The sequence below is a fragment of the Eschrichtius robustus genome, chromosome 2 (genome assembly GCF_028021215.1).
Source record: "Eschrichtius robustus isolate mEscRob2 chromosome 2, mEscRob2.pri, whole genome shotgun sequence".
Classification (NCBI taxonomy): domain Eukaryota; kingdom Metazoa; phylum Chordata; class Mammalia; order Artiodactyla; family Eschrichtiidae; genus Eschrichtius; species Eschrichtius robustus.
The window spans coordinates 112041798-112066930 of NC_090825.1; the positions used below are offsets into that span (position 1 = coordinate 112041798).

General features: G+C 38.9%; 1 protein-coding gene across 8 annotated transcripts in view; it reads right to left on the minus strand.

The window, feature by feature from the left end:
• Window positions 1-25133, minus strand: part of LOC137759541 (serine/threonine-protein phosphatase 2A catalytic subunit alpha isoform) — a 133296-nt gene that overhangs the window by 48256 nt on the left and 59907 nt on the right. Inside the window, exon 12 of one of the 8 annotated variants that reach the window (XM_068535893.1) lies at window positions 6380-6450. The exons of the other annotated variants lie outside the window; for them this stretch is intronic. Within the exon in view, the coding sequence (XP_068391994.1) occupies window positions 6445-6450 (6 nt within the window). The 3' untranslated portion in view covers window positions 6380-6444. Of the gene's footprint in view, window positions 1-6379; window positions 6451-25133 lie in introns of those variants that run through there. 8 annotated transcript variants of the gene reach the window in all.

Here is a 25133-nt window from a genome sequence, read left to right on the forward strand (position 1 = left end):
AGAGCCCGTGCTCCGCAACAAGAGAAGCCACTACAATGAGAAGCCCGCGCACCACAACGAAGAGTAGCTCCCGCTCGCCACAACTAGAGAAAGCCCGTGCAGCAATGAAGACCCAACACAGCCAAAAATAAAATAAATTTATATATTAAAAAAAACCTTAATAACTGTTGTAAAGACGTAATTATGTCTTTATAAAAAGAGGACTTAGCTTTTAGATATACACATTGAAATATTTAGGAAAGAATTATACTGATGTCTAGGATTTGCTCCAAATTAATACAAGAGGGGAGGAAATAAGTGGGGGAATAGATGAAACAGAATTGGCCATGAGTTGATAATTGTTAAATCTGGGTGATGAGTACATGGGGGATCATTATGCATGTATCAAAATGATACTCCATCTACTCATATATATTTGAAATTTCCCCTAACAAAAAGTTTTTTTTTTTTAATTTTGGAGCATTGGAAACATAAATTAAAACTGGATGTAAAGAATCCTGCCATATCAACATGGACAAAGATTTAAAAAATAAAAAAACTGGGGAAAAATAAGTTGCAGGAGGATATGTACTGAATGATACCTTTTATGTAAAATGCCAAACATGCCAAACAGTACAATACAAACTTTAAGGGTGCATGCATAGAGTTAGGAAGACAAGAATGGACACGCCAGATATAAATTTCAGAACCGTGGTTACTGGGGATGCAGGAAGGGGAATCTAATTGGGAAAGTTACACAGGGGCTTCAACTATTTTTGTAAACTTTTACATGAGGTCATGGGCACATAAGTGATTATTATGTTATTCTCTCTCTCTCTCTTTTTTTTTTTTTGGCTGTGCCGCTTGCGGGATCTTAGTTCCCCAACCAGGGATCGAACCTGTGCCCCCTGCAATGGAAGCGCAAAGTCTTAACCACTGGGCCGCCAGGGATTTCCTTCTAAACATTTTAATATTTCTAAAATGTTTCACAATAAAAATATACATACAAATTAAAAATAAAAAATGAAACAGAAAGTGGATAATCATCTGTAGGGATGTTCTGGAAGAGTCCTGCACTTCTTCTACTGACTTTCAAGAATAATATCCATTTCCACCCCACTCTCAACTTGTAAGAATTGCTTTTTTGGTTAAAATATTTTTATTATGAAAATGTAATACTGGTAAAAATATAATTAGCATATTTAAAGAATAGTAATAAAATAGACTCCCTTGAATCCAATTAACTTAAGAACCTCAACATTACTAGTGCCACTGAAGCTCCAGGTACGCTCTCTGATCACATTCCCAGCAGATAGAGCTGCTATACTGAACTTTGTGTTTGTTATTCCTGTCTTTCTTTATAATTTAATCTTATATTGTATATTTCAAGATATAGTTTTGCATGTTTTTAACTTACACATGTGAAATCATACTGTGACTTGCTTTTTTGATGAAGGATGTTGGTGAGGGGCTTCCCTGGTGGCACAGTAGTTAAGAATCCACCTGCCAGTGCAGGGGACACGGGTTCGATCCCTGGTCCAAGAAGATCCCACATGCCGCAGAGCAGCGAAGCCCGAGCACCACAACTACTGAAGCCCACGCGCCTAGAGCCCATGCTCTTCAATAAGAGAAGCCACCACAATGAGAAGCCTGCGCACCTCAACGAAGAGTAGCCCCGCTCGCCGCAACTAGAGAAAGCCCACATGTAGCCACGAAGACCCAATGCAGCCAAAAAAAAAAAAAAAAATCACGTTGCAATCAATGTTTAAAAAAAAACATTAATAAGATGTTGGTGAGATTTACTGATGTTGATGCATGGAGTTGTAGTTCATTCATTTAAAAACTGTGTGTGTGGGACTTGCCTGGTGGTCCAGTGGCTGAGACTCTGTGCTCCCAATGCAGGGGGCCCAGGTTCGATCCCTGGTCAGGGAAATAGATCCCACAGGTATGCCACAACTAAGAGCTTGCATGCTGCAATGAAGATCCCGCATGCCGCAACTAAGACTTGGCTCACGCTAAATAAATAAATAAATATATTTTTTTAAAAAGTAAAAACTGTGTGTGCGTGTGTGTGTGTGTGTGTGTATTAAATATATCACTGTTTATCCATTCTGTTGTTGAAGGACTTCTGATTTGCTTCCAGTTTTTGCTATAACAAACAACACTGCTAGAAACATTCTTATACTACTTATCTCCCGAAGTCCATGTGCAAGATGTTCTCTAGGGTAAACACTAAGGAGAGGAACACTTGGACATAGTGTGTGCCCATCTACAACTTTAGCAGGTAATACCAGATTTTCCAAAGTGGTTGTCCCAATGTACATGCCCACTGGTAGCATATAAAAGAACCCATTGCTCCACATCCTCACCAACACTCGGTGTTGACAATTAGTTTTTGCCAAATGTAATTTTCTTACTCAACCTCAATACAATAATCAAAAGCAGGAAATTAACATTAATATATTACTACCATGTAATCCACAGACCTCATTCAAGTGCTTCCAATTGGCCCAGTATGTCTTTTTTTTTTTTTTTTTATGGCTAGCAATTTAATCTGTTCTTTCTATGAAATACTTACCAAGTCTAAGATTATGAAAATATTGTCCTATGCTTTCTTCTAGATGCTTCATGGTTTGAGCATTTGTTTGAGGATCTATGTTACATCTCACATCAATTTTTGTTCATGGAGTGAGGTAGGAGTTGAGGTTTACCTTTTTTCTTCATAAGGGTATCTAATCATTCCAGGATCATTTGCAAAAAGATTGTCTTTCCCCAATAAATTTACATGGCACCTTGCTTGATAATCAATTGACCATATATGCTGTGGGTGTATTTCTGAACTGTCTGTTCTATTCTATTTGTTCATGTTATCTTTAAGCCAATACCACACTGTCTTGATAGCTTTATCAGCTAATGTTAAGTCCTCCAACTTTGTCCTTTTAAAATAGTATGTTGTATAATCTAGGTCATTTGCATTTCCATATGAATTTTACAATTGATTTGTCAATTTCTTTGAAAAAGATCGCTGAGATTTTATAGGGTTTGCATTGAATGTATACATCTATTTGGGCAGAATAGATAACAACAATATTGAAAATTCAAATCTATGCATGTGTTTCTCTTTCCATTTATTCAAATCTTTAATTTTTATCAGAAATGTTTTATAGTTTTCAGGGAAGAGGTCTTGCATTACAGTAACGTTCTTAGGTATTTTTGTGATGTTATTGTATATGATACTGCTTTCTTTCTTTCACTTTTCAGTTGTTTGTTGCTAATATATAGAAATACATTGTCCCCAAAGGTTTTCCATTGCACCTTCCTTTAACCCTTTCATACCTTTGTCATCCCTATGCAATCATTGATTTGCTTTTGGTCACTGTACATTAGTTTGCACTTTCTAGAATTTTGTATAAATAGAATTATATAGATTATACTCATTTTGTCATTTATCATAATTATTTTGAGATTCAGTCATGATGTATCATGTATCAATATTTTATTCATTTTTGTTGCCAAGTAGTATTCCATTGTGTAAATATGCCATAATTTGTTTATCCATTCACCTGCTGATGGACATTTGGATTTTTCCCAGTTTGGGCCATTAAAAATAAAGCTCACATGAACATTTGTGTACAAATCTTTATAGTGGACACTTTTTTTCCATTTACCTTAGGGTAAATACCTAAGAGTGAAATGGCTGGATTTCATGGTAATTTTTTTAAAAAACTGATAACCATTTTTCAAAGTTGTTGTACTATTTTGTAGTTCTGCCATCAGTGTGTGAGAGTTCCAGTTCCTCTATATCTTCACCAACACTTGGTATCACCAACCTCTATTGATTTGTTTTTAAATCTTCATTTGTTTTTAATCTTGATTTAAAAAAAAATTTTTTTTTATTTATTTATTTTTGGCTGTGTTGGGTCTTTGTTGCTGCGCACAGGCTTTCCCTAGTTGTGGCGAGTGGGGACTACTCTTTGTTGCGGTGCGCGGGCTTCTCATTGCAGTGGCTTCTCTTGTTGTGGAGTGTGGGCTCTAGGCACGCTGGCTTCAGTAGTTGTTGCACGTGGGCTCAGTAGTTGTGGCTCACGGGCTCTAGAGCGCAGGCTCAGTAGTTGTGGCACACAGGCTTAGTTGCTCTGCGGCATGTGGGATCTTCCCGGACCAGGGATCGAACCCGTGTCCCTTGCATTGGCAGGCAGATTCTTAACCACCGCACCACCAGGGAAGTCTGTCCCAGTATGTCTTTAATAGCAAAACACTCTAGTACAGGATCACATGTTTTACTTAGTTTTCACCTCCCTCCTTCTCTTTCAACATGGAAAAGTTCTTCCGTCTCTCCTTGACTTCCAGGGCCTTGACTCTTTTGAATATTGCAGGCCAGTTGTTTTGTATAGTGCCCCAGATTTTGTTTTCCTGATACTTCCTCATGTTTAGATTCAGGTCATGTATTTTTGGCCGGACTACCAGAGAAATAACTTTGTTCTTCTCATTGTATCCTGTCAGGTGGTAAATTATGTCAATTTCTTCCATTACTGAAAATGTTCACTTTGACCGATTTACTAAGATTTCTCCTCTGTAAAATTACTCTTTTCCTTTTGTAATAAATAAGTATCCGTGGGGAGACACTATGCAAATATCCTGTTTAGTTTTAGCATCCTTCAATGATGCTTGCCTGCACCAATTATTAGTGTGATGGCAAACGATGAGTTTCTTTTTCCATCATTCCTTCTACATTTATTAAATGGAGCTCTACTGCAAGAAAGAGCTGTGTCTTCCACATTTACTTATTTTTTCAATTATTCATTTATATGTATGAGTCATAGATACTCATTTTTATTTATGCATTATACTGCATTACCATCATTATTTGTTTTGTTGCTCCTATTGTCTCAGATTTGAGCATTAGGAGCTCCTTCTAGTTGCTATCTGTGTCTTTCAACATTTTTTTAAAGGACTTCCTTACTTTCACAACAAGATGTTTCAGGCTCATCATCCACTTTCCCTGCACCAGCCCCAGAATCAGCCATTTCTCCAAGGAGCTCTGTTATCTTTTATTGAAGAACAGTATTTAGAAGTCAAGATCTGGGCACTAGGTGTGTTCACTGCTACTGGAGTGTCTCAGCAGACAGAACTAGGATATATATAATTGTATACACATATGCACATATATATACCTAAATCTAATAAAAATTATATATTTGCTCAACCCTAGAATATACGTATAATTAAGTGTCAGAATTACTAACACATGCTCCTGTGAAACACAAATTTATTAACTAGAGTACAATATTTGTGCACTGTTCTTTTTGTTTGGGGCCTTATAGTATATAGTCAAAATACTCTTTTCTAAAGTTATTTAGGTTAGTTCTTTCCTTCTCTTCCCTCTCCAGTGTGGTTATTTTATTCATTTGTAATATAATTAGGTTCCTTTGTTACTATTTGTATTCAACTTTTGGTCCCACCCCCAAAAGACACACACACACACACACACACACACTCCTGGTGTCAAATCAGTGGTGATAGAATAACAATATCTGATTGGGGGAAACAATGAGCCTCAACCTTTATTCCACGCCATATGCAAAAATTAATTTGACACTAGATCTAAATCAATCAAACATTACTATTCTAAAACTTCTAGAAAAATACATAGAAGAATATCTTTGCAACCTTGGGGTAGGCAAAAATTTCTTACATCATAGAAAACACTAGCCATAAAAGAAAATATTGATAAGCTGGACTTTATCAAATTTAAATATTTCTGCTCATCAAAAGACACCATTAAGGGACTTCCCTGGTGGCACGGTGGTTAAGAATCCGCCTGCCAATGCAGGGGACATGGGTTTGATCCCTGGTCCGGGAAGATCCCACATGCTGCAGAGTAACTAAGTCCATGTGCCACAACTACTAAGCTGTGCTCTAGAGCCAGCGTGCCACAACTACTGAGCCCACGTGCTGCAACTACGGAAGCCCACGTGCCTAGAGCCCGAGCTCTGCAACAAGAGAAGCCACCGCAATGAGAAGCCCGTGCACCGCAACAAAGAATAGTCCCTGCTCGCCACAACTAGAGAAAGCCCGCGCGCAGCAACGAAGACGCAATGCAGCCAAAAATAAATAAAATTAAATCTTTTTTTTTTTTTTTTAAATCTGAGTCATTTTTTTTTTTTAATTTTTATTTATTTATTTATATATTTTTGGCTGTGTTGGGTCTTCGTTTCTGTGCGTTGGCTTTCTCTAGTTGCGGCGAGCGGGGGCCACTCTTCATCGCGGTGCGCGGGCCTCTCACCGTCGCGGCCTCTCTTGCTGCGGAGCACAGGCTCCAGACGCGCAGGCTCAGTAATTGTGGCTCACGGGCTTAGTTGCTCCGCGGCATGTGGGATCTTCCCAGACCAAGGCTCGAACCCGTGTCCCCTTCATTGGCAGGCAGACTCTCAACCACTGCGCCACCAGGGAAGCCCAATAAAATTAAATCTTAAAAAAAAAAAAAGTAAACAGGAGTCTTGAACAGGCAATCAAAGAAGATATATAAGTGGCCAAAAAGCACATGAAAAGATGCTCAGTCATTACTCATCAGGAAAATGAAAATCAAAAACACAATGAAATACTACTCTACACCCCTTAGAACAGCTAAAATAAGAGATGACAAACCCGTCATTGGTGAGAACATGTAACAACTGAAACCCTCAATCATTGCTTTGAACAACTGTTTTGCAGGTTTTCCTTATATGAACTACCCTCTATGAACTACCAGCATTCACAGGTATTTACCTGAAAAAAATGAAAACATTTGTCCAAAAAACATTTGTACAAAAGTGTTCATAGAAATATTAAAATCTGTCAACAGCTCAAATTGTATCAACTGGAGAATGGATAAAGAAATCGTGGCATATTCATACAACAGACAACTACTCAGCAATTTAAAAGGAATGAACTACTCAGAATGGATGGATTTTAAGGGATGTTAGCTATATCTCAATAAGGCTATACAGAAAAGGAATGAATTAAAAATACATGTATAACACTGATGAATCTCAAAAACATTGTCAAATGAAAGAGGCCAGGTACAAAGGAATACATACTATACAATTTGCTTACCTATATATTATATTTCATTTTCATAAAATTCGAATACAAATAAAACTAATCTCTGTTAACAGAAGTCATATAGTGGTTGCCTCTGGTAGGAGGCATTGACTGCAAAAAGAATAAGGTGTGATATAGTTGTTCTGTATTTTGCTTTAGGTGGTGGTTATGTGAGTATTTTTGTCACAACTCTTGACGCTAAACAGTTAGGACCTGTGCATTTTATTTTATGTAAACCACACCTTAAAAAGAAGATATCATTGGGACTTCCCTGGTGGTCCAGTGGGTAGGACTCTGCACTCCCGATGTGGGGGGCCTGGGTTCAATCCCCTGTCAGGGAACTAGATCCCGCGTGCATGCCGCAACTAAGAGTCGGCATACCACAAGTAGGAAACCCGCATGCCGCAACTAGAAGATCCACATGCCGCAGCTGGAGGATCCTGCATGCCTCTATGAAGAAGATCCTGAGTGCCACAACTAAGACCCGGCACAGGCAAAATAAATAAATTAATTTAAAAAAGAAAGAAGAAGAAGATATTAAGAAAACAAATAGCCATACCACACATTGGGAGATAATATTTGCAATGCATAGGTGTGACAAAAGACTTGTGTTTAGAATATGTATATCAAGAACCTCTAAAAATCAGCAATAAAAAAGCAAACATTCCAGTTGAAATTGTATAAAACATTTGAACAAACACTTAACAAAAAAGACATAAGGATGGCTAATAAGCATGTGAAAAGATGAAAAACATCATTACTTACCAGGGAAATGCAAATTAAAACCTCAGTGAGTTACTACTACACATATACTAAAGTAGATAAAATGAAAAAGACTGATTCTATCAAATGTTTATAACGATGTGGAGCAACTGCAACACTCAACCACTGCTGGTGGGAGTGTAAACAGTTTTCTCATTTTAGACAACTGTTTGGTACGATAGTTTCTTATAAATTTAAACATGCATCTATGCTATGACCCAGCAATTCCACTTCTAAGTATTTCCCCAAGAAAAAGGAAGTCATATATCCACAAAAAGGCTTGTACTTGAAAGTACATAGTTGGGAGTTCCCTGGTGGTCTAGTGGTTAGGACTTGGCGCTTTCACTGCTATGACCTGGGTTCAATCCCTGGTCGGGGAACTGAGATCCCGCAAGCCACAGGACGCAGTCCCCCAAAAAGGTACATAGCATCCTTAATCATAATAAGTAAAACAACTCAAATGTGCATCAACTGGAGAATGTATAAAGAAAATATTTTATATTCATATAATGGAATACTACATTGACAAAAAAGTAACGAATAACTGATAAATGCAAACCACGGATGAATCTCAAAACATTACACTAAAGTATACATACTATATTCTATTTATATGATTCAAATTTCATGAAGTCCAAAAGCACACAAAACTAATCTATGGTGTTAGAAATCAGAAACTGTTCACATTGAGGGTGAGTAGAAAGATGACTGGGAAAGGAACGGGGGTAATGGAAATGTTCTCTATCTTGTTTCAGGCTGTGTTTACATTGGTGAATACAATTGTCAAAACTCATTCAACTGAAGACTTAAGATCAATTCAAAAAGCCCTCGGGGACTTCCCTAGTGGTCCAGCAGTTGGGACTCCAAGCTCCCAATGCAGGGAGCCTGGGTTCGATTCCCGGTCAGGGAACTAGATGCCACAACTAAGAGCCTGCATGCCACAACTAAAGATCCCACGTGCCACAGCTGAGACCTGGTGCAGCCAAATAAATAAATAAATAAAGCTTTAAAAACAAAAAAATAAAAAGCCCTCAAAATAAAGGTGAAATACATGCATTTTCAGAAAAACATGAATGTGTCAGCAGCAGGTCTACACTAAAGGAAATACTAAAGGCTATTTTTCAGGTAGAGAAAAATGATCCCAGATGTAAACTTGGAGATGCAGGGAAGAATAAATAGCAACAAAAAAGGGTAAGTATTAACTGTCTAAGACAATAGTATGTACTGCAGAGTTAACGTACATAATTAGAATACATGACAAAAATAGCACATAAGTCAGGAGAGAAGTAAAAGGAGTTAAAGTATTCTAAAGTCCTTTCATTGTCCAAAAAGAAGTAAAAGTACTAATTTTATTAAACTGTGACAATCTACAGAGAATTGTAAAAGAAGGTATAATTAACAAACAAATAAAAGGGAAATTTTGAATAATAAAAATACTTAATAAGTCCATGGGAATTCCCTGGTGGTCCAGTGGTCAGGAATCCACCTTCCAATGCAGGGGATGCAGGTTCGATCCCTGGTTGGGGAACTAAGATCCCACATGCTGCGGGGCAACTAACCCCGCATGCCACAACTGCTGAACTCATACGCCTCAACTAGAGAGCCTGCATGCTGCAAACTACAGAGCCCACGCGCTCTGGAGCCTGCATCACAACTAGAGAAGAGAAAACCCGGTCGCCACAACTAGAGAGAAGCCTGAGCGTTGCAACCAAGAGCCCGCGTGCTGCGAGTGCTGCAACAAAAGATCCCACATGCCGCAACAAAGACCCGACACAGCCAAATAAATAAATAAATAATTTTAAAAATAAAAAAATAAAAAACTTAATAAATCCAAAAGAAAGCAACAAAGGAGAGAGAAAACAGAAATAAATGGAACAAACGGAAAGTAAATGGTAAGTTGGTAGATTGAAAGCCAAACATATCAATAACTACATTAAATATAAATGGCTCCAAATAAAATGCACCAAATAAAAGACATAAATAGACTGGATTTAAAAAATTTTAAATGGCCAGCACCAACCATATGCTGCTTAAAAAAAACTATTTATATGAAATATATAGCAATACTGAAAGTAAAAGGAAATAAAAATATGTACCATACAAACATACAAAAAAGCTAGTGTAGCTGTACTGACAGCAGATGAAGACTTTATGGCAAGAAGCATTACTAGAGATAAGATATATTTCATAATGAAATATGGTACACTTTACCAGGAAAATGTAACAAATCTAAATTTTATGCACCTAAAAACATAGCCTTAAATGTATATAAAGAAAAAATTGATAGAATCAAAAAGGACAAATAGACAAATCCACAATCATAGTCGGAGATTTTAACACACACCCCTCAATAGCTGTTAGAATAGGCACATGCCAAAGAAGCAGAAATGGTATAAAGATTTAAGCACTATAATTAACGCTCCTGACCTAATTGACATCTATAGAACAGTGTATCCAAATTTACTATATGCTGGTGTATAAAACAAGTAAATACATTTCAAAGGGCTGAAATAATACAGCGTATATTCTCTGACCACACTCTAATTAAGCTAAATTCCAACTTCAAAGATATTCACGTTTGGAAACTGAGAAGTACATTTCTACAAAGCTCATGGGTCAAAGCAGATATCACAAAGGAAATTAGAAAATATCTTTTACTGAATAATAAGGAAAATACTACATATAGAAACTTTCAGTACAGTTAAAGCTGTGCTTGGAGGTAAATTTATAACATTAAAATGCTTATTAGAAAAAGAATAATGGCTGATAATCAATGATTTAAATTAGAAAATGAACATAAAATTTAACCTGAAGAAAGGAGAAGGAAAAAAATAATACAGAAGCAGACATAGAAAACAAACATACATAGAGTGGATCAACTTAATTGAAAAGACTTTGAAACTGATAAATTGCTGTCAAAACTTATCAAGAAAAAAATGAGAGGGCTTCCCTGGTGGCGCAGTGGTTGAGAATCTGCCTGCCAATGAAGGGGACACGGGTTCGAGCCCTGGTCTGGGAAGATCCCACATGCCACGGAGCAACTAGGCCCCTGAGCCACAGCTACTGAGCCTGCGTGTCTGGAGCCTGTGCTCCGCAACGGGAGAGGCTGCGACAGTGAGAGGCCCGCGCACTGCGATGAAGGGTGGCCCCTGCTCGCCTCAACTGGAGAAAGCCCATGCACAGAAATGAAGACCCAACACAGCCAAAAATAAATAAATAAATAAATTTATTTTAAAAAAAAAAAGAAAAAAATGAGAGAAACCACAAATGACCAACGTTGATAACGAAAACTGGGACTTCACTACAATCCTACAGACTTTAATAAGGGATATTATAAACAGCTTTATGCTGACAAATTTGAAATTTTAAATGAAATGGACAAACTCCTAGAGAATCATAACTTACAAAATTAACACAAGTAGCAGCAGCAAAAATAAATAAATAGGACTTTCCTGGTGGCACAGTGGTTAAAAATCCATCTGCCAATGCAGGGGACATGGGTTCGAGCCCTGGTCTGGGAAGATCCCACATGCTGTGGAGCAACTAAGCCCGTATGCCACAACTACTGAGCCTGCGCTTAGAGCCCACGAGCCACAGCTACTGAGCCTGTGTGCCACAACTACTGAAGCCTGCATGCCTAGAGCCCATGCTCTGCAACAAGAGAAGCCACCGCAATGAGAAGCCCACGCACGGCAACAAAGAGTAGCCCCCTCTCGCCGCAACTAGAGAAAAGCCTACACACAGCAATGAAGACCCAATGCAGGGCTTCCCTGGTGGCGTAGTGGTTGAGAATCTGCCTGCCAATGCAGGGGACGCGGGTTCGAGCCCTGGCCTGGGAAGATCCCACATGCCGCGGAGCAATTAGGCCCGTGAGCCACAATTACTGAGCCTGTGCGTCTGGAGCCTGTGCTCCGCAACAAGAGAGGCCGTGGTAGTGACAGGCCCGTGCACTGCAATGAAGAGTGGCCCCCGCTTGCCACAACGAGAGAAAGCCCTCGCACAGAAACGAAGACCCAACACAGCCATAAATAAATAAATAAACTACATTCCTTAAAAAAAAAAAAAGACCCAATGCAGCCAAAAATAAATAAATAAAAATAAATTAAAAAAAATATTTTCTCCCATTCTCTGGTTGTTTTCCTCCACTTTTACATTTTCTCCATATCCCTGCATATTGATCATATGTTTTAATTTTCTGTATTTCTATGCTTTGGCATCTTGAGGTCTTGCTGATGCTTGAGGGACTGCCCCCTCCTAGGGCTAGTCAATGCCTAGAAATAGAACTCACCTGTAAGCATGTCTTTCATATGCAGTCAATCCATATGCGTCCATACGCCAACTAACTTTTTTATCAGGCTCTTACACTCCAGGCCACTATTCCCCTGCCCTAATCACCCCAGGGCCAGGTACAGGAAAACTAAGGACAGCCCCTACCCCCCAGAGCCTGCCGAAATTATTCAAACTAGCCATTCCTAAGACTGCTTATCTGCTTGGCACATTCTTCCCTGTGGAAGCCACAATAAAAGCTCTTTCCCAGGTTTCCCCCTCATTCCCTCTGCCTCCTGACCAACGCTGGTGTTTCCCCATGTGGCCCTCTGTGGCATGTTGTGCCTCCTTCTCTTGAGATCTGTTGAGTATAACAACAATCTTTTCAATGGTAGTTTTCTCCTGATCTGTTGGCCTCACCATACCAGAATAATAATAAAACCTGTGTTTAATACACCCTGGGTTTTAGCAATTTGATTATTATGTGCCTTGCTGAAATTTTGTGTTTATCTTGCTTGGGATTTATTTACCTCCCTGGATCTGAGGACTTATAGTTTTCAGTGCATTTGAAGACATTTCAGTTATTCTTTTTCAAATATTTTTTCTGCCCTTTCCTCTATTTTTCTAGGAACACAATTACATGTATATTAGAATGATTAATATTGTACCAGAGTCATTTTGCTTTTGTTTAAGTTTTGTTTCATTTTATTTCAATCTTCCTCTATGCTTCAATTTGGATGGTTTCTATTGCTATGTCTTAAAGACACTGATATTTTCTTTTACATTATCTAATTTGCTTTGGACTCAATTCAGTGAATTTTCATTTCACTTCATATAATGTATTTTTTAGCTCTAGAAGTTCCATTTGGATCTTTTAAAATAGTCTACTTCTTTCTTCATTATGTTTCTGTTTTCCTCTAAATATATGAGCATTTTATGATAGCTGTTCTCAAGTCCTTGTCTGCTAATCCATCAGCATTGTTTTTTCCCTGGCCTCACCACATGGCATGCAGGTTCTTAGTTTCCCAACCAGGCATTGAACCTGTGCCCCCTGCGGTGGAAGCATGGAGTCTTAACCACTGGACCACCAGGGAAGTCCCCCATCATCATTACTTTATCTCTTTCTGTTGACTGATTTTTAATTTTCATTATGGGTCATGTTTTTCTGAGTTGTTTTCAAGTCTAGTAATTTTAGTTTGAATGGGAGGTGTTATGATCATTTATTCATCCTGCTAACGTATGATTCTTCTGGGATCTCTACTGAATATGCAGGTATTCAACAAGATCGTTCCACACTGGCTGTCAGAAACTTGAGTCTCTCCTAGCTCGGTGTGATCTCTAAGAAGTATTCAGCTTATAGCTCCCTGGCAGATATTCTGACTGGCCTCATAAATTTCCTCTATGCATGGCCTTGTCAGTCTGGTTACTCCAAGAAGCAGATGCCAAGAAGAGGATTTGACATGAAAGAGATTTATGGAAGTAAACACCTATAAGGAAAAATGGGAAGGGAGCCAGGGGTAGCTAACAGAGTCATAAGATTGCAATGCAGGTCTAACCCTTGTGAAGGAGAGAGGAATGAAAGTAAGACTGAGTGGAAAACATTTACACTGCACTGTAGCTCTAAGGAAGTTTGGGAAGCTGATGTGGAACCCTCAAGCCTTAGTCTCCCATCAGGAGAACTGCATTTCTCAGGAACAGGCCTGCCTTATAACCCTGATGAGCTCAGTCATTAACTGAGATTAACATGTGGGAAGTGTAGCTTTAGTGCAAATGCGGTGCCAGATTTCAGAGTGCAGCAGCTGGGGCTCACTTATGCTCTCCACAGTCAGAGATCTAAGAGGTACATTTTTGTGGCCACCAGAGATTCACCCATTACACCACATATATCTACTTCTCACAATTTGGAGAGAGGTTCCTCCATGATTCCTGTTACCCTTCTTGAAAGGAAATTCAGAGGATGGAGAACAATGAGACAAATAACAGCCCTCATCACTGCAGTTGATCTCAGGGCTGCAACTGGTACTTATCCTCCTTCATGATTCATTCTGCATTTTCCTCACCTACAGGTCATCATTTTAGCAGGTCTTGGTGGCTTACCTGGTAGTGTGACCCAAACCTACATTCCTGGGCAGTCTGAACCCTTGGTAATCATACCCTCCTCAGTCAGAAGTTGCTACGTGAGTCCATTCACAGTTACAGTAGTATAAGGGAGTACCACGGGGTACTCAAATGGATATCTTGGGTTTAACACATATCCCACCTTGCCCCCTTCATGTAACAGTAATCCTACCTCCTGCTGCTCAGGGCCAATTACCCCTACCAATATGGTGACTCCTCTTCTTGCTTGCCATGGGCACAAGGAATCCAAAATTCCATGGTGACAACTCAAATTTTTAGTTCAATGGGACTCTTGCTGTGGCCTCTAGCAAGAGTGTGCCCCTTTTGGAGACCAGGAACTCCAATTCTGCCAAAGCCCTGGGTTGCAGGGATGGAAAGTACAAAATCCCAAAGTAGGTCATTAGGAGTGATGTTAAATGGAACTAATCCTCCTTCCATGCCTTGGTCCCCAAATCCATGGGGATCTAGCACCCTATTATTCCTACTAGGGATACAGCACACTATAAAATGCCTCTGATTTAACACATATTCTGCATCCTGAAGAATGGCATATCATCCTTTTATAAGATTGCCTCTGAGGTGTCACTTCAGCTGCACCTTATAAAGCATCCAGTGTTCTATGATGGTTATGGGACCACACCCACACCTCCTTCAATGTGAAGTGGTTGGATGCTATGCTGTGTGTATTTCCATGCTTGTGGATCAGGTTTTCTGTAAGTTCCAGGCTACTAAGAATCTGCAGGCAGGAAAGCATAGCCATATTCAGAATGGGTATCTATCTCAGTGAGGATGAAACCCTAGCTCTTCAAGGATGGAAAGAGCCTGATATATTTGACTTGCCACCAAGCAGCCAGTTAGTCTCCTCAAAGAATAATGCCATGCCAGGGGCTCAGCATTAGTCTCTTTGCTGTAGGTTTCAATATACAAGTCTTGCACTTCCTTTCACTAGGGTATTCTTTTTTTTTTTTTTTAATTGAAGTATAGTTGATTTATCACCAGGGTATTCTTAATGGACTTGGTGAATGACGGGTCCCCTGGGTCCTCCTATGGAACATTACTCTCTGGTTGTCTTCTGGTCTTATATAATACATTTATTCTAGCATGCCCACTTCCCTCAGTCTATTTATTTCTTCCTTTGTCACTGTAAGGGCAATTCAGGCATTTCTACTCCCCTGAGTGTTGGCCATAGTTTTCCCCAGGCTTAAGAGCAAGCACAGCAGTGTATTTTCTATAACCCCTAAGGTCCTTGCTAGGGTGTTAAATCTCATGTCCTGAGAAGGTTCCCTCAAGTCAATGAATTCTTGCTTATCTAGGCTTATATTCCAGTCACCTTGATCAAACACCCAAAAATCTAATTCCAGGGATATTTTCCTGAATCCTCCTGGTAAGCTAGCTAATTTTTCTTGTTTCTTTTCTTCTTTTTTAAAGATCAAGTCCATTTTTTAAAAAATTTATTTGTTTTATTTATTTATTTTGGGCTGCATTGGGTCTTTGTTGCTGCACACAGGCTTTCTCTAGTTGCAGCGAGCGGGGGCTACTCTTTGTTGTGGTGCTCGAGCTTCTCATTGTGGTAGCTTCTCTTGTTGTGGAGCATGGGCTCTAGGCACACGGGCTCAGAAGTTGTGGCGCACAGGCTTTGTTGCTCTGCAGCATGTGGGATCTTCCCGGACCAGGGCTTGAACCCGTGTCCCCTGCATTGGCAGGTGATTCTTAACGACTGCACCACCAGAGAAGCCCCTAGCTAATTTTTCTTATTCTTTTGGTTTAAGTTAAATTACACTCCCTGCAGTTGGAGCTCTGGGAGGTGCATTATGATGGCTGCAACACATGCACAGATTACTACTCAGCCAAAGATTGGAGGGGAAGCCATGCAGATTTCTAAGTTCCTTCTCTACATAGCTTTCTCTTCTCTTGTATTCTGCGTTGCAAACTCTAGCCACCTTGACCTCCCCAAGCTTATATCCCTACCGCATAAACTCACCAAATGTGCCAGGCTATCAGTGAATCACCACCTCCCTGTTTAGTGATCCAGAAATTGTAGAAAGCCTGTGTGATCATAATGATTGCTTCACTCATTTTTCTTCTCTCAGAGATCAATGTCCTGGGCTGCCTGTTGCCCAGTGTCCAAGACAGTTGTTTCATATTTTTTTCTATTATCTCAGAAGTTGGCAGCAATAAAGCAAAACCTTTGACTTGTTAGAGTTTAATACAAATTACCACTTTCACTACTTCTCTGATAGCGCTAACTGTAAGGAAAGCTGGGAAAAGTAGATTTTATTCCAGGCATTCATGTGCTCAGTTAAAAATCAGGGATTTTATTACAAAAGAAGAAGCAAAGAACAGATATTTGGAGATGACTATTAATAATCTGCTTCAGTATTCCAAGTTTACAGCTATTTTCTCTCCATCCTTACAAAATATTATTCCAACTGTCTCCTGACTTTCACTGTGCTGTTGAGAAGTTGCTGTCATTACCCATCATTCATTTGCAGTTATCAGTCTTTGACTACTTTTAATCTTTTTTCACTTCTTTGGTGTTCTGCACTTTCATGATGATGTATCTGAGAGTGGGTTTCATTTTAGTTATTCTTGGATTCACTGGGATTCCTGAATCTGAGGATTCTTGGTTTTTTTTAATCAATTCTGGAAAAATTATCAGCTATTATTTCTTTGAATATTGCATTTCCTCATTCTTTCTATTTCTTCCTTTTGGAATTCTGATTAGTATTATGTTAGATCTTCTCATACTTCATCCATGTCTCTTAACTTCTATTTTATCTTTTCTACCTCTTTGTCTTTCTAGGCTATACACTGGGTAGTTTCTTTAGATCTATTTTATTATTTTTTAATAGATCTTTATTGGAGTATAATTGCTTCACAATACTGTGTTAGTTTCTGTTGTACACCAAAGTGAATCAGCCATATGTATACACATGTCCCCATATGCCCTCCCTCCTGAGCCTCCCTCCTATCCTCCCTATCCCACCCCTCTAGGTCATCACAAAGCACCGAGCCGATCTCCCTGTGCTATGCTGCTGCTTCCCACTAGCTAACTATTTTACATTTGGTAGTGTATATATGTCAACGCTACTCTCACTTCACCCCAGCTTCCCCCTCCCACCCCGTGTCCTCACATCCATTCTCTATGTCTTCATCTTTATTCCTGCCCTGCAACTAGGTTCATCAGTACCATTTTTTTTTTAAGATTCCATGTATATGTGTTAGCATACGGTATTTGTTTTTCTCTTTCTTACTTACTTCTCCCTGTATGACAGCCAGAGAGTGAGGTCCATCCACCTCACTACAAATAACTCAATTTCGTTTCTTTTTATGGCTGAGTAAGATTCCATTGTATATATGTGCCACATCTTCTTTATCCATTCATCTGTCAATGGACATTTAGGTTGGTTCCATGTCCTGGCTATTATCATAAATAGTGCTGGAATGAACATTGTGGTACATGTCTCTTTTCGAATTACGGTTTTCGCAGGGTATACGTCCAGTAGTGGGATTGCTGGGTCATATGGTAGTTCTATTTTTAGTTTTTTAAGGAACCTCCATACTGTTTTCCATAGTGGCTGTATCAATTTACATTCCCACCAACAGTGCGGGAGGGTTCCCTTTTCACCACACCCTTTCCAGCATTTATTATTTCTAGATTTTTTGATAATGGCCATTCTGACCAGCATGAGGTGATACCTCATTGTAGTTTTGATTTGCATTTCTCTAATAATTAGTGCTGTTGAGCATCCTTTCACGTGCCTATTGGCCATCTGTATGTCTTCCTTGGTGAAATGTCTATTTAGGTCTCCGGCCCTTTTTTTTTTTTTTTAAATTTTTTTGGGCTGCTTTGGGTATTTCATTCCTGTGTTAAGCTTTCTCTAGTTGCAGTGAGCAGGGGCTACTTTTCGTTGCGGTGCATGGGCTTCTCATTGCAGTGGCTTCTCTTGTTGTGCAGCACGGGCTTTAGGGCGTGGGCTCAGTAGTTGTGGCACACGGGCTTAGTTGCTCCGCGGCATGTGGGATCTTCCAAGACGAGGGCTTGAACCCATGTCCTCTGCACTGGCAGGTGGATTCTTACCCACTGCGCCACCAGGGAAGCCCCACCCATTTTATAATTGGATTGTTTGTTTTTTTGATATTGAGCTCCATGAGCTGTTTGTATATTTTGGAGATTAATCCTTTGTCTGTTGTTGCATTTGCAAATATTTTCTCCCATTCTGAAGGTTGTCTTTTCATCTTGTTTATGGTTTCCTTTGCTGTGCAAAAGCTTTTAAGTTTAATTAAGTCCCATGTTTTTATTTTTGTTTTTATTTCCATTACTCTAGGAGGTGGGTCAAAAAAGATCTTGCTGTGGTTTATGTCAAAAAGTGGTTTTCCTCTAAAAGTTTTATAGTGTCTGGTCTTACATTTAGGTCTTTAATCCATTTGGAGTTTATTTTTGTGTATGGTGTTAGGTAGTGTTCTAATTTCATTCTTTTACATGTAGCTGTACAGTTTTCCCAGCACCACTTATTGAAGAGGCAGTCTTTTCTCCATTGTATGTTCTTGCCTCCTCTGTCGTAAATTAGGTGTCCATATGTGTGTGGGTTTATCTCTGGGCATTCTATCCTGTACCATTGATCTATATTTCTGTTTTTGTGCCAGTACCATACTGTCTTGATTACTGTAGCTTTGTGGTATAGTTTGAAGTCAGGGAGCCTGATTCCTCCAGCTCCATTTTTTTTTTCTCAAGACTTCTTTGGCTATTTGGGGTTTTTTGTGTTTCCATATGAATTGTAGAATTTTTTGTTCTAATTCTGTGAAGAATGCCACTGGTAGTTTGATAGGGATTGCATTGAATCTGTAGATTGCTTTCAGTAGTATAGTCATTTTCACAATATTGATTTTTGCAATCCAAGAACATGGTATATTTCTCCATCTGTTTATGTCATCTTTGATTTCTTTCATCAGTGTTTTATAGTTTTCTGAGTACAAGTCTTTCGCCTCCTTAGGCAGGTTTATTCCTAGGTATTTTATTCTTTTTGTTGCAGTGGTAAATGGGAGTGTTTCCTTAATTTCTCTTTCGGATTTTTCGTTGTTGGTGTATAGGAATGCCAGAGATTTTGGTGTGTTAATTTTGTATCCTGCAACCTTACCAATTCATTGATTAGTTCTAGTAGTTTTCTGGTGGCATCTTTAGGATTTTCAATGTATAGTATCATGTCATCAGCAAATAATGACAGTTTTACTTCTTCTTTTCCAATTTGTATTCCTTTTATTTCTTTTTCTTCTCTGATTGCCGTGGCTAGTACTTCCAAAACTATGTTGAATAAGAGTGGCGAGAGTGGACATCCTTGTCTTGTTCCTGATCTTAGAGGATTTCAGTTTTTCACCATTGAGTATGATGTTTGCTGTGGGTTTGTCATATATGGTCTTTATTATGTTGAGGTAGGTTCCCTCTATGCCCATTTTCTGGAGAGTTTTTATCATAAATGGGTGTTGAATTTTGTCAAAAGCTTTTTCTGCATCTATTGAGATGATCATATGGTTTTTATTGCTTAATTTGTTAATGTGGTTTATCACACTGATTAATTTGCCTATATTGAAGAATCCTTGCATCCCTGGGATAAATCTCACTTGATCATGGTGTATGACCCTTTTAATGTGTTGTTGGATTCTGTTTGCTAGTATTTTGTTGAGGATTTTTGCATCTATGTTCATCAGTGATACTGGTCTATACTTCTCTTTTTTTGTGGTATCTTTTTCTGGTTTTGGTATCAGGGTGATGGTGGCTTCATAGAATGAATTTGGGAGTGTTTCTCCCTCTGCAATTTTTTGGAAGAGTTTGAGAAGGATGGGTGTTAGCTCTTCTCTAAATGTTTGATAGAATTCACCTGTGAAGCTATCTGGTCCTGGACTTTTGTTTCTTGGAAGATTTTTAATTATGGTTTCAATTTCATTACTTGTGATAGGTCTGTTTATATTTTCTAATTCTTCCTGGTTCAGTCTTGGAAAATTGTACCTTTCCAAGAATTTGTCCATTTCTTCGTGGTTGTCCATTTTATTGGCATATAGTTGTTTGTAGTGGTCTCTTATAATCCTTTGTATTTCTGCAGTGTCAGTTGTGATTTCTCCTTTTTCATTTCTAATTTTATTGATTTGCATACTCTCCCTTTTTTTCTTGATGAGTCTGGGTATGGGTTTATCAATTTTTTTTTATCTTCTCAAAGAACCAGCTTTTAGTTTTATTGATCTTTGCTATTGTTTCCTTTGTTTCTATTTCATTTATTTCTGCTCTGATCTTTATGAGTCTTTCCTTCTACTGACTTTGGGTTTTCTTTGTTCTTCTTTCTCTAGTTGTTTTAAGTGTAGGGTCAGGTTGTTTATTTGAGATTTTTTCTTGCTTCTTGAGGTGAGATTGAATTGCTATAAAATTCCCTCTTAGAACTGCTTTTGCTGCGTCCCATAGGTTTTGGGTCACCGTGTTTTCATTTTCATTTGTTTCTAGGTATTTTTTTATTTCTTCTTTGATTTCTTCAGTGATCTCTTGGTTATTTAGTAGCACACTGTTTAGCCTCCGTGTATTTGTGGTTTTTTACAGGTTTTTTTCCTGTAATTGATTTCCAATCTCATAGCATTGTAGTCAGAAAAGATACTTGATACGATTTCAATTTTCTAAAGTTTTCCAAGGCTTGATTTGTGACCCAAGATGTGATCTATCCTGGAGAATGTTCTGTGTGCACTTGAGAAGAAGTGTATTCTGCCACTTTGGGGTGGAATGTTCTATAAATATCAAATAGATCTATCTGGTCTATTGTGTCATTTAAAGCTTATTAATTTTCTGTCTGGATGATCTGTCCATTGGTATAAGTGAGGTGTTAAAGTCCCCCACTATTATTGTGTTACTGTCAATTTCCTCTTTTATAGCTGTTAGCAGTTGCCTTATGTACTGAAGTGTTCCCATGTTCGGTGCATAAACATTTATAATTGTTATACCTTCTTGGATTGATCCCTTGATCATTATGTAGTGTCCCTCCTTATCTCTTGTAACAGTCTTTATTTTAAAGTCTATTTTATCTGATACAAGTATTGCTACTCCAGCTTTCTTTTGATTTCCATTTGCATGGAATATCTTTTTCCATCTCTTCACTGTCAGTCTGTATGTGTCCCTAGGTCTGAAGTGGGTCTCTTGTAGACAGGATATATATGGGTCTTATTTTTGTATACATTCAGCCAGTCTGTGTCTTTTCGTTGGGGTATTTAATCCATTTACATTCAAGTTTATTACCGATATATATGTTCCTATTACATTTTCTTAATTGTTTTGGGTTTGTTTTTGTGGGTCTTTTTTGTCGCTTGTGTTTCCTGCTTAGAGAAGTTTCTTTAGCATTTGTTGTAAAGCTGGTTTGGTGGTGCTGAATTCTCTTAGCTTTTGCTTATCTGAAAAGCTTTTGATCTCTCTATCAAATACGAATGAGATCTTTGCTGGGTAGAGTAATCTTGGTTATAGGTTTTTCTCTTTCATCACCTTAAGTATATCCTGACACTCCTTTCTGGCCTGCAGAGTTTCTGCTGAAAAATCAGCTGATAACCTTATGGGGATTCCTTTGTATGTTATTTTTTGTTTTTCCCTTGCTGCTTTTAATACTTTTTCTTTGAATTTAATTTTTGTTAATTTGATTAATAGTTGTCTTGGTGTGTTTTTCCTTGGGTTTATCCTATATGGGACTCTCTGTGCTTCCTGGACTCGGGTGACTATTTCCTTTCTCATGTTAGGGAAGCTTTCCACTATAATCTTTTCAAATATTTTCTCAGACCCTTTCTTTGTCCCTTCTTCTTCTGGGATCCCTATAATTCGAATGTTGGTGCATTTAGTGTTGTCCCAGAGGTCTCTGAGATTGTCTTCAATTCTTTTCATTCTTTTATCTTTATTCTGCTCCTCAGCAGTTATTTCCACCATTTTTTCTTCCAGTTCACTTATTCGTTCTTCTGCCTCTGTCATTCTGTTATTGATTCCTTCTAGTGTATTTTTCATTTCAGTTCAGTTATTGTGTTGTTCATCTGTTTGTTCGTGAGTTCTTCTAGATCTCTGTTAAACATTTCTTGTATCTTCTCAATCCGTGCCTCCATTCTATTTCTAAGATTCTGGATCATCTCTACTATGATTACTCTGAATTCTTTTTCAGGTAGATTGCCTATTTCCTCTTCATTTATTTGGTCTTATAGGTTTTACCTTGCTCCTTCATCTGTAGCATATTTTTTTTGCCGTCTCATTTATTTTTTTTTTTAATTTTTAAAGATTTTTATGAGTGGGATTGTGTTCCTGTCTTACTGGTTGTTTGGCCTGAGGCTTCCAACACTGGAGTTTGTAGGCTGTTGGGTAGAGCTGGGTTTTGGTGCTGAGATGAGGATCTCTGTGAGACCTCACTCCAATGAACATTCCCTGGGGTCTGAGGTTCTCTGTCAGTCCAGTGGTTTGGACTTGGCGCTCCCACTGCAGGAGCTTCGGCCCAACCCCTGGCTCATGAACCAAGATCCCACAAGCTGTGTGGGGTGACAAAAAACAAAAAAGACAATAACAAAGTAAAAAATAAAATTAGACTAGGAAACTAACAGATATGTTAGAAAGAATGTAAAAATAAAAACGTAGATGAATCAACAACTGGAAGGTACAACAGTACCACAATAGTAAAAAAGAGGAGGGAGGAAAAGAAAAAGAAAAGGGGGGAAAGGTCTTGGTTGTGGAGGGCGGGGCCTAAGAAAAGGTGAGGTTTGGGTGGTGGGCGGAGCCAATGCTCAGGACCCACAGGGCTGGAAAAAGCCCCAGTGGCTGTGGGGGTGGGGCCTAGGCTCAACAGAAGGGGCCAGGTGTGCCCCCCATCCCTGGTGTCAGAGGGCGGGGGACCTCACCTGGGACCCCAGCAGGCTTCCCGGGCTCGAGTGGCAGGGCAAACGCCCTCCTCTCCTGCTCCTCCCAGAGGTCCCCTCCTGCCTGCCTCTCCTGAGCTCCCCGGCCTCAGGGTGCTGATCCTGTCTGGCCTCCACTTCTCCTTCCCCCTCAGTCCGCCCACATCCTACCAGTTCACTTGGGGGTCCCTCCCGTGTCCTTGGGCATTAGGGTCCCCCACCAGCAGCTGGAAGGCACCCTAGTTTTTAGATCTATTTTAAAGTTCACTAATTCTCTCTTCAGCGCTAATTAACATTTGACCAATCCACTAGGATTCTAATTTCAAATATTATATATTTATTTCTAGATGGATGTTCTATTTTTTCTTTTTCCAAATCTGTCTGGTTATTTTTTATAGTCTCTTGTTTTTTTTTAATCATACAATCAATATTCTCTTTATTTCTTTATATGTAGTAAATAAGCCTCTGTGTGTATCTGACTAGTTTAATTTATAAAGTCTTAGCAGATTTGCTTCTGTTTGCTGTTTCTGCAAACTCTCATTCATGTTGCCTTATTTTTTATGTGTTTGTGATTTTTAATAGTGAGCCCATGTTCATAGTAAAAGTATCTGTGGAAATTCTTTAAGACCTTCATTTAAAGTACATTCCTGGGACTTCCCTGGTGGTGCAGTGGTTAGAATCCACCTGCCAATGCAGGGGACACAGGTTTGATCCCTGGTCCAGGAAGATCCCACATGCCACAGAGCAACTAATCACATGTGCCACAACTATTAAACCCGCGTGCCTAGAGTCCATGCTCCACAATAATAGAAGCCCCCACTCTCTGCAACTAGAGAAAAGCCCACGTGCAGCAGTGAAGACCCAACGCAGCCAAGAAAACCAAAAAACAAAAACTCAAACATCAAAATAAATAACATTTTTTTTAAAACTTATAAAATAAAGTGCATTCCTCCAGAGAGTATTTGTATTTGCTTCTGCCAGGTAACTGGTTTCATTACTTACCCAGTAGCACTTTAAACCACATTCTAATCTTGGGTTTTTTGGATCATACATGTAGGTGAAATGCGACACCAAACCTGTATGAAGGATGGTTATGAGTTCTCAGGGAAAGGTTGTTGGTTTGATTTTTTTTTCCATCCAGAGCCAAGGACAAGACAAACAAATTTCTCTATAATCACTCTTTGAGGAGTATATTTTGTCTAATTCACTCTTTACTAAGGGTATCACTTTTTAAGGACTCAGCTTTATGTGTAGTTTCCAATACAACTTCTCACCTTGCTTAGGCCCTAGACTTTATCTCCAATGCTCTAAACCACCAGTAACTTTTGGCCATTAATGAGAAGTTTCATAATTGGAATTTTTCAGGATATCCAACACACATACAGTCAGATATCTAGTACACGTATTGCCAAGAAAAAGTAGAATTGCTTTTGATCTGAGAAGGCTGAAACTTGATAAAAACTTCAACTAAGCCCTCCTAAAGGCACACAGAATTGTGAGTGCTCTGAAGTTTTAAAGAACTGCAACATGACACCACTAACTGCCAACCCAAGATTTCTTCTGACAAGCTTGCTCTGTGACATCCATGCCTCAGATTCTTACTGATCATTTTTAACATCATTCATTGATTCTTCAGCAAGTCTTCAAACTACCAAGGTCATTCTGAACTTAAATTATTTGTTCCATACGTATCAAGGTACATAATTATATGAAGGTACTGGGGGTGGGATGTAAAGGTACAAAGATATAAATTAAGAGGTAAGTAACTAGCATCATAAAGCAGGATGTGAAACATATAAATTTGTTTATATATAATATATAGTATAAACAATAAAAAACGGTAGTCTAATTTTATTCTTCAAGGTGTTAAATGCATCAGGGTGCTTCCTATCACTGTGACTATATTCTACGTTCCTTCTTCCAAATGAAAGGAAATGAGTGCCACATAGCAGCAACCTACTGAGCTACCAGTTGTAACCCCTTCCACTTATAACAACTCCACTTGGCCAAAGGATTGAAACCAGGACTCCTAATCA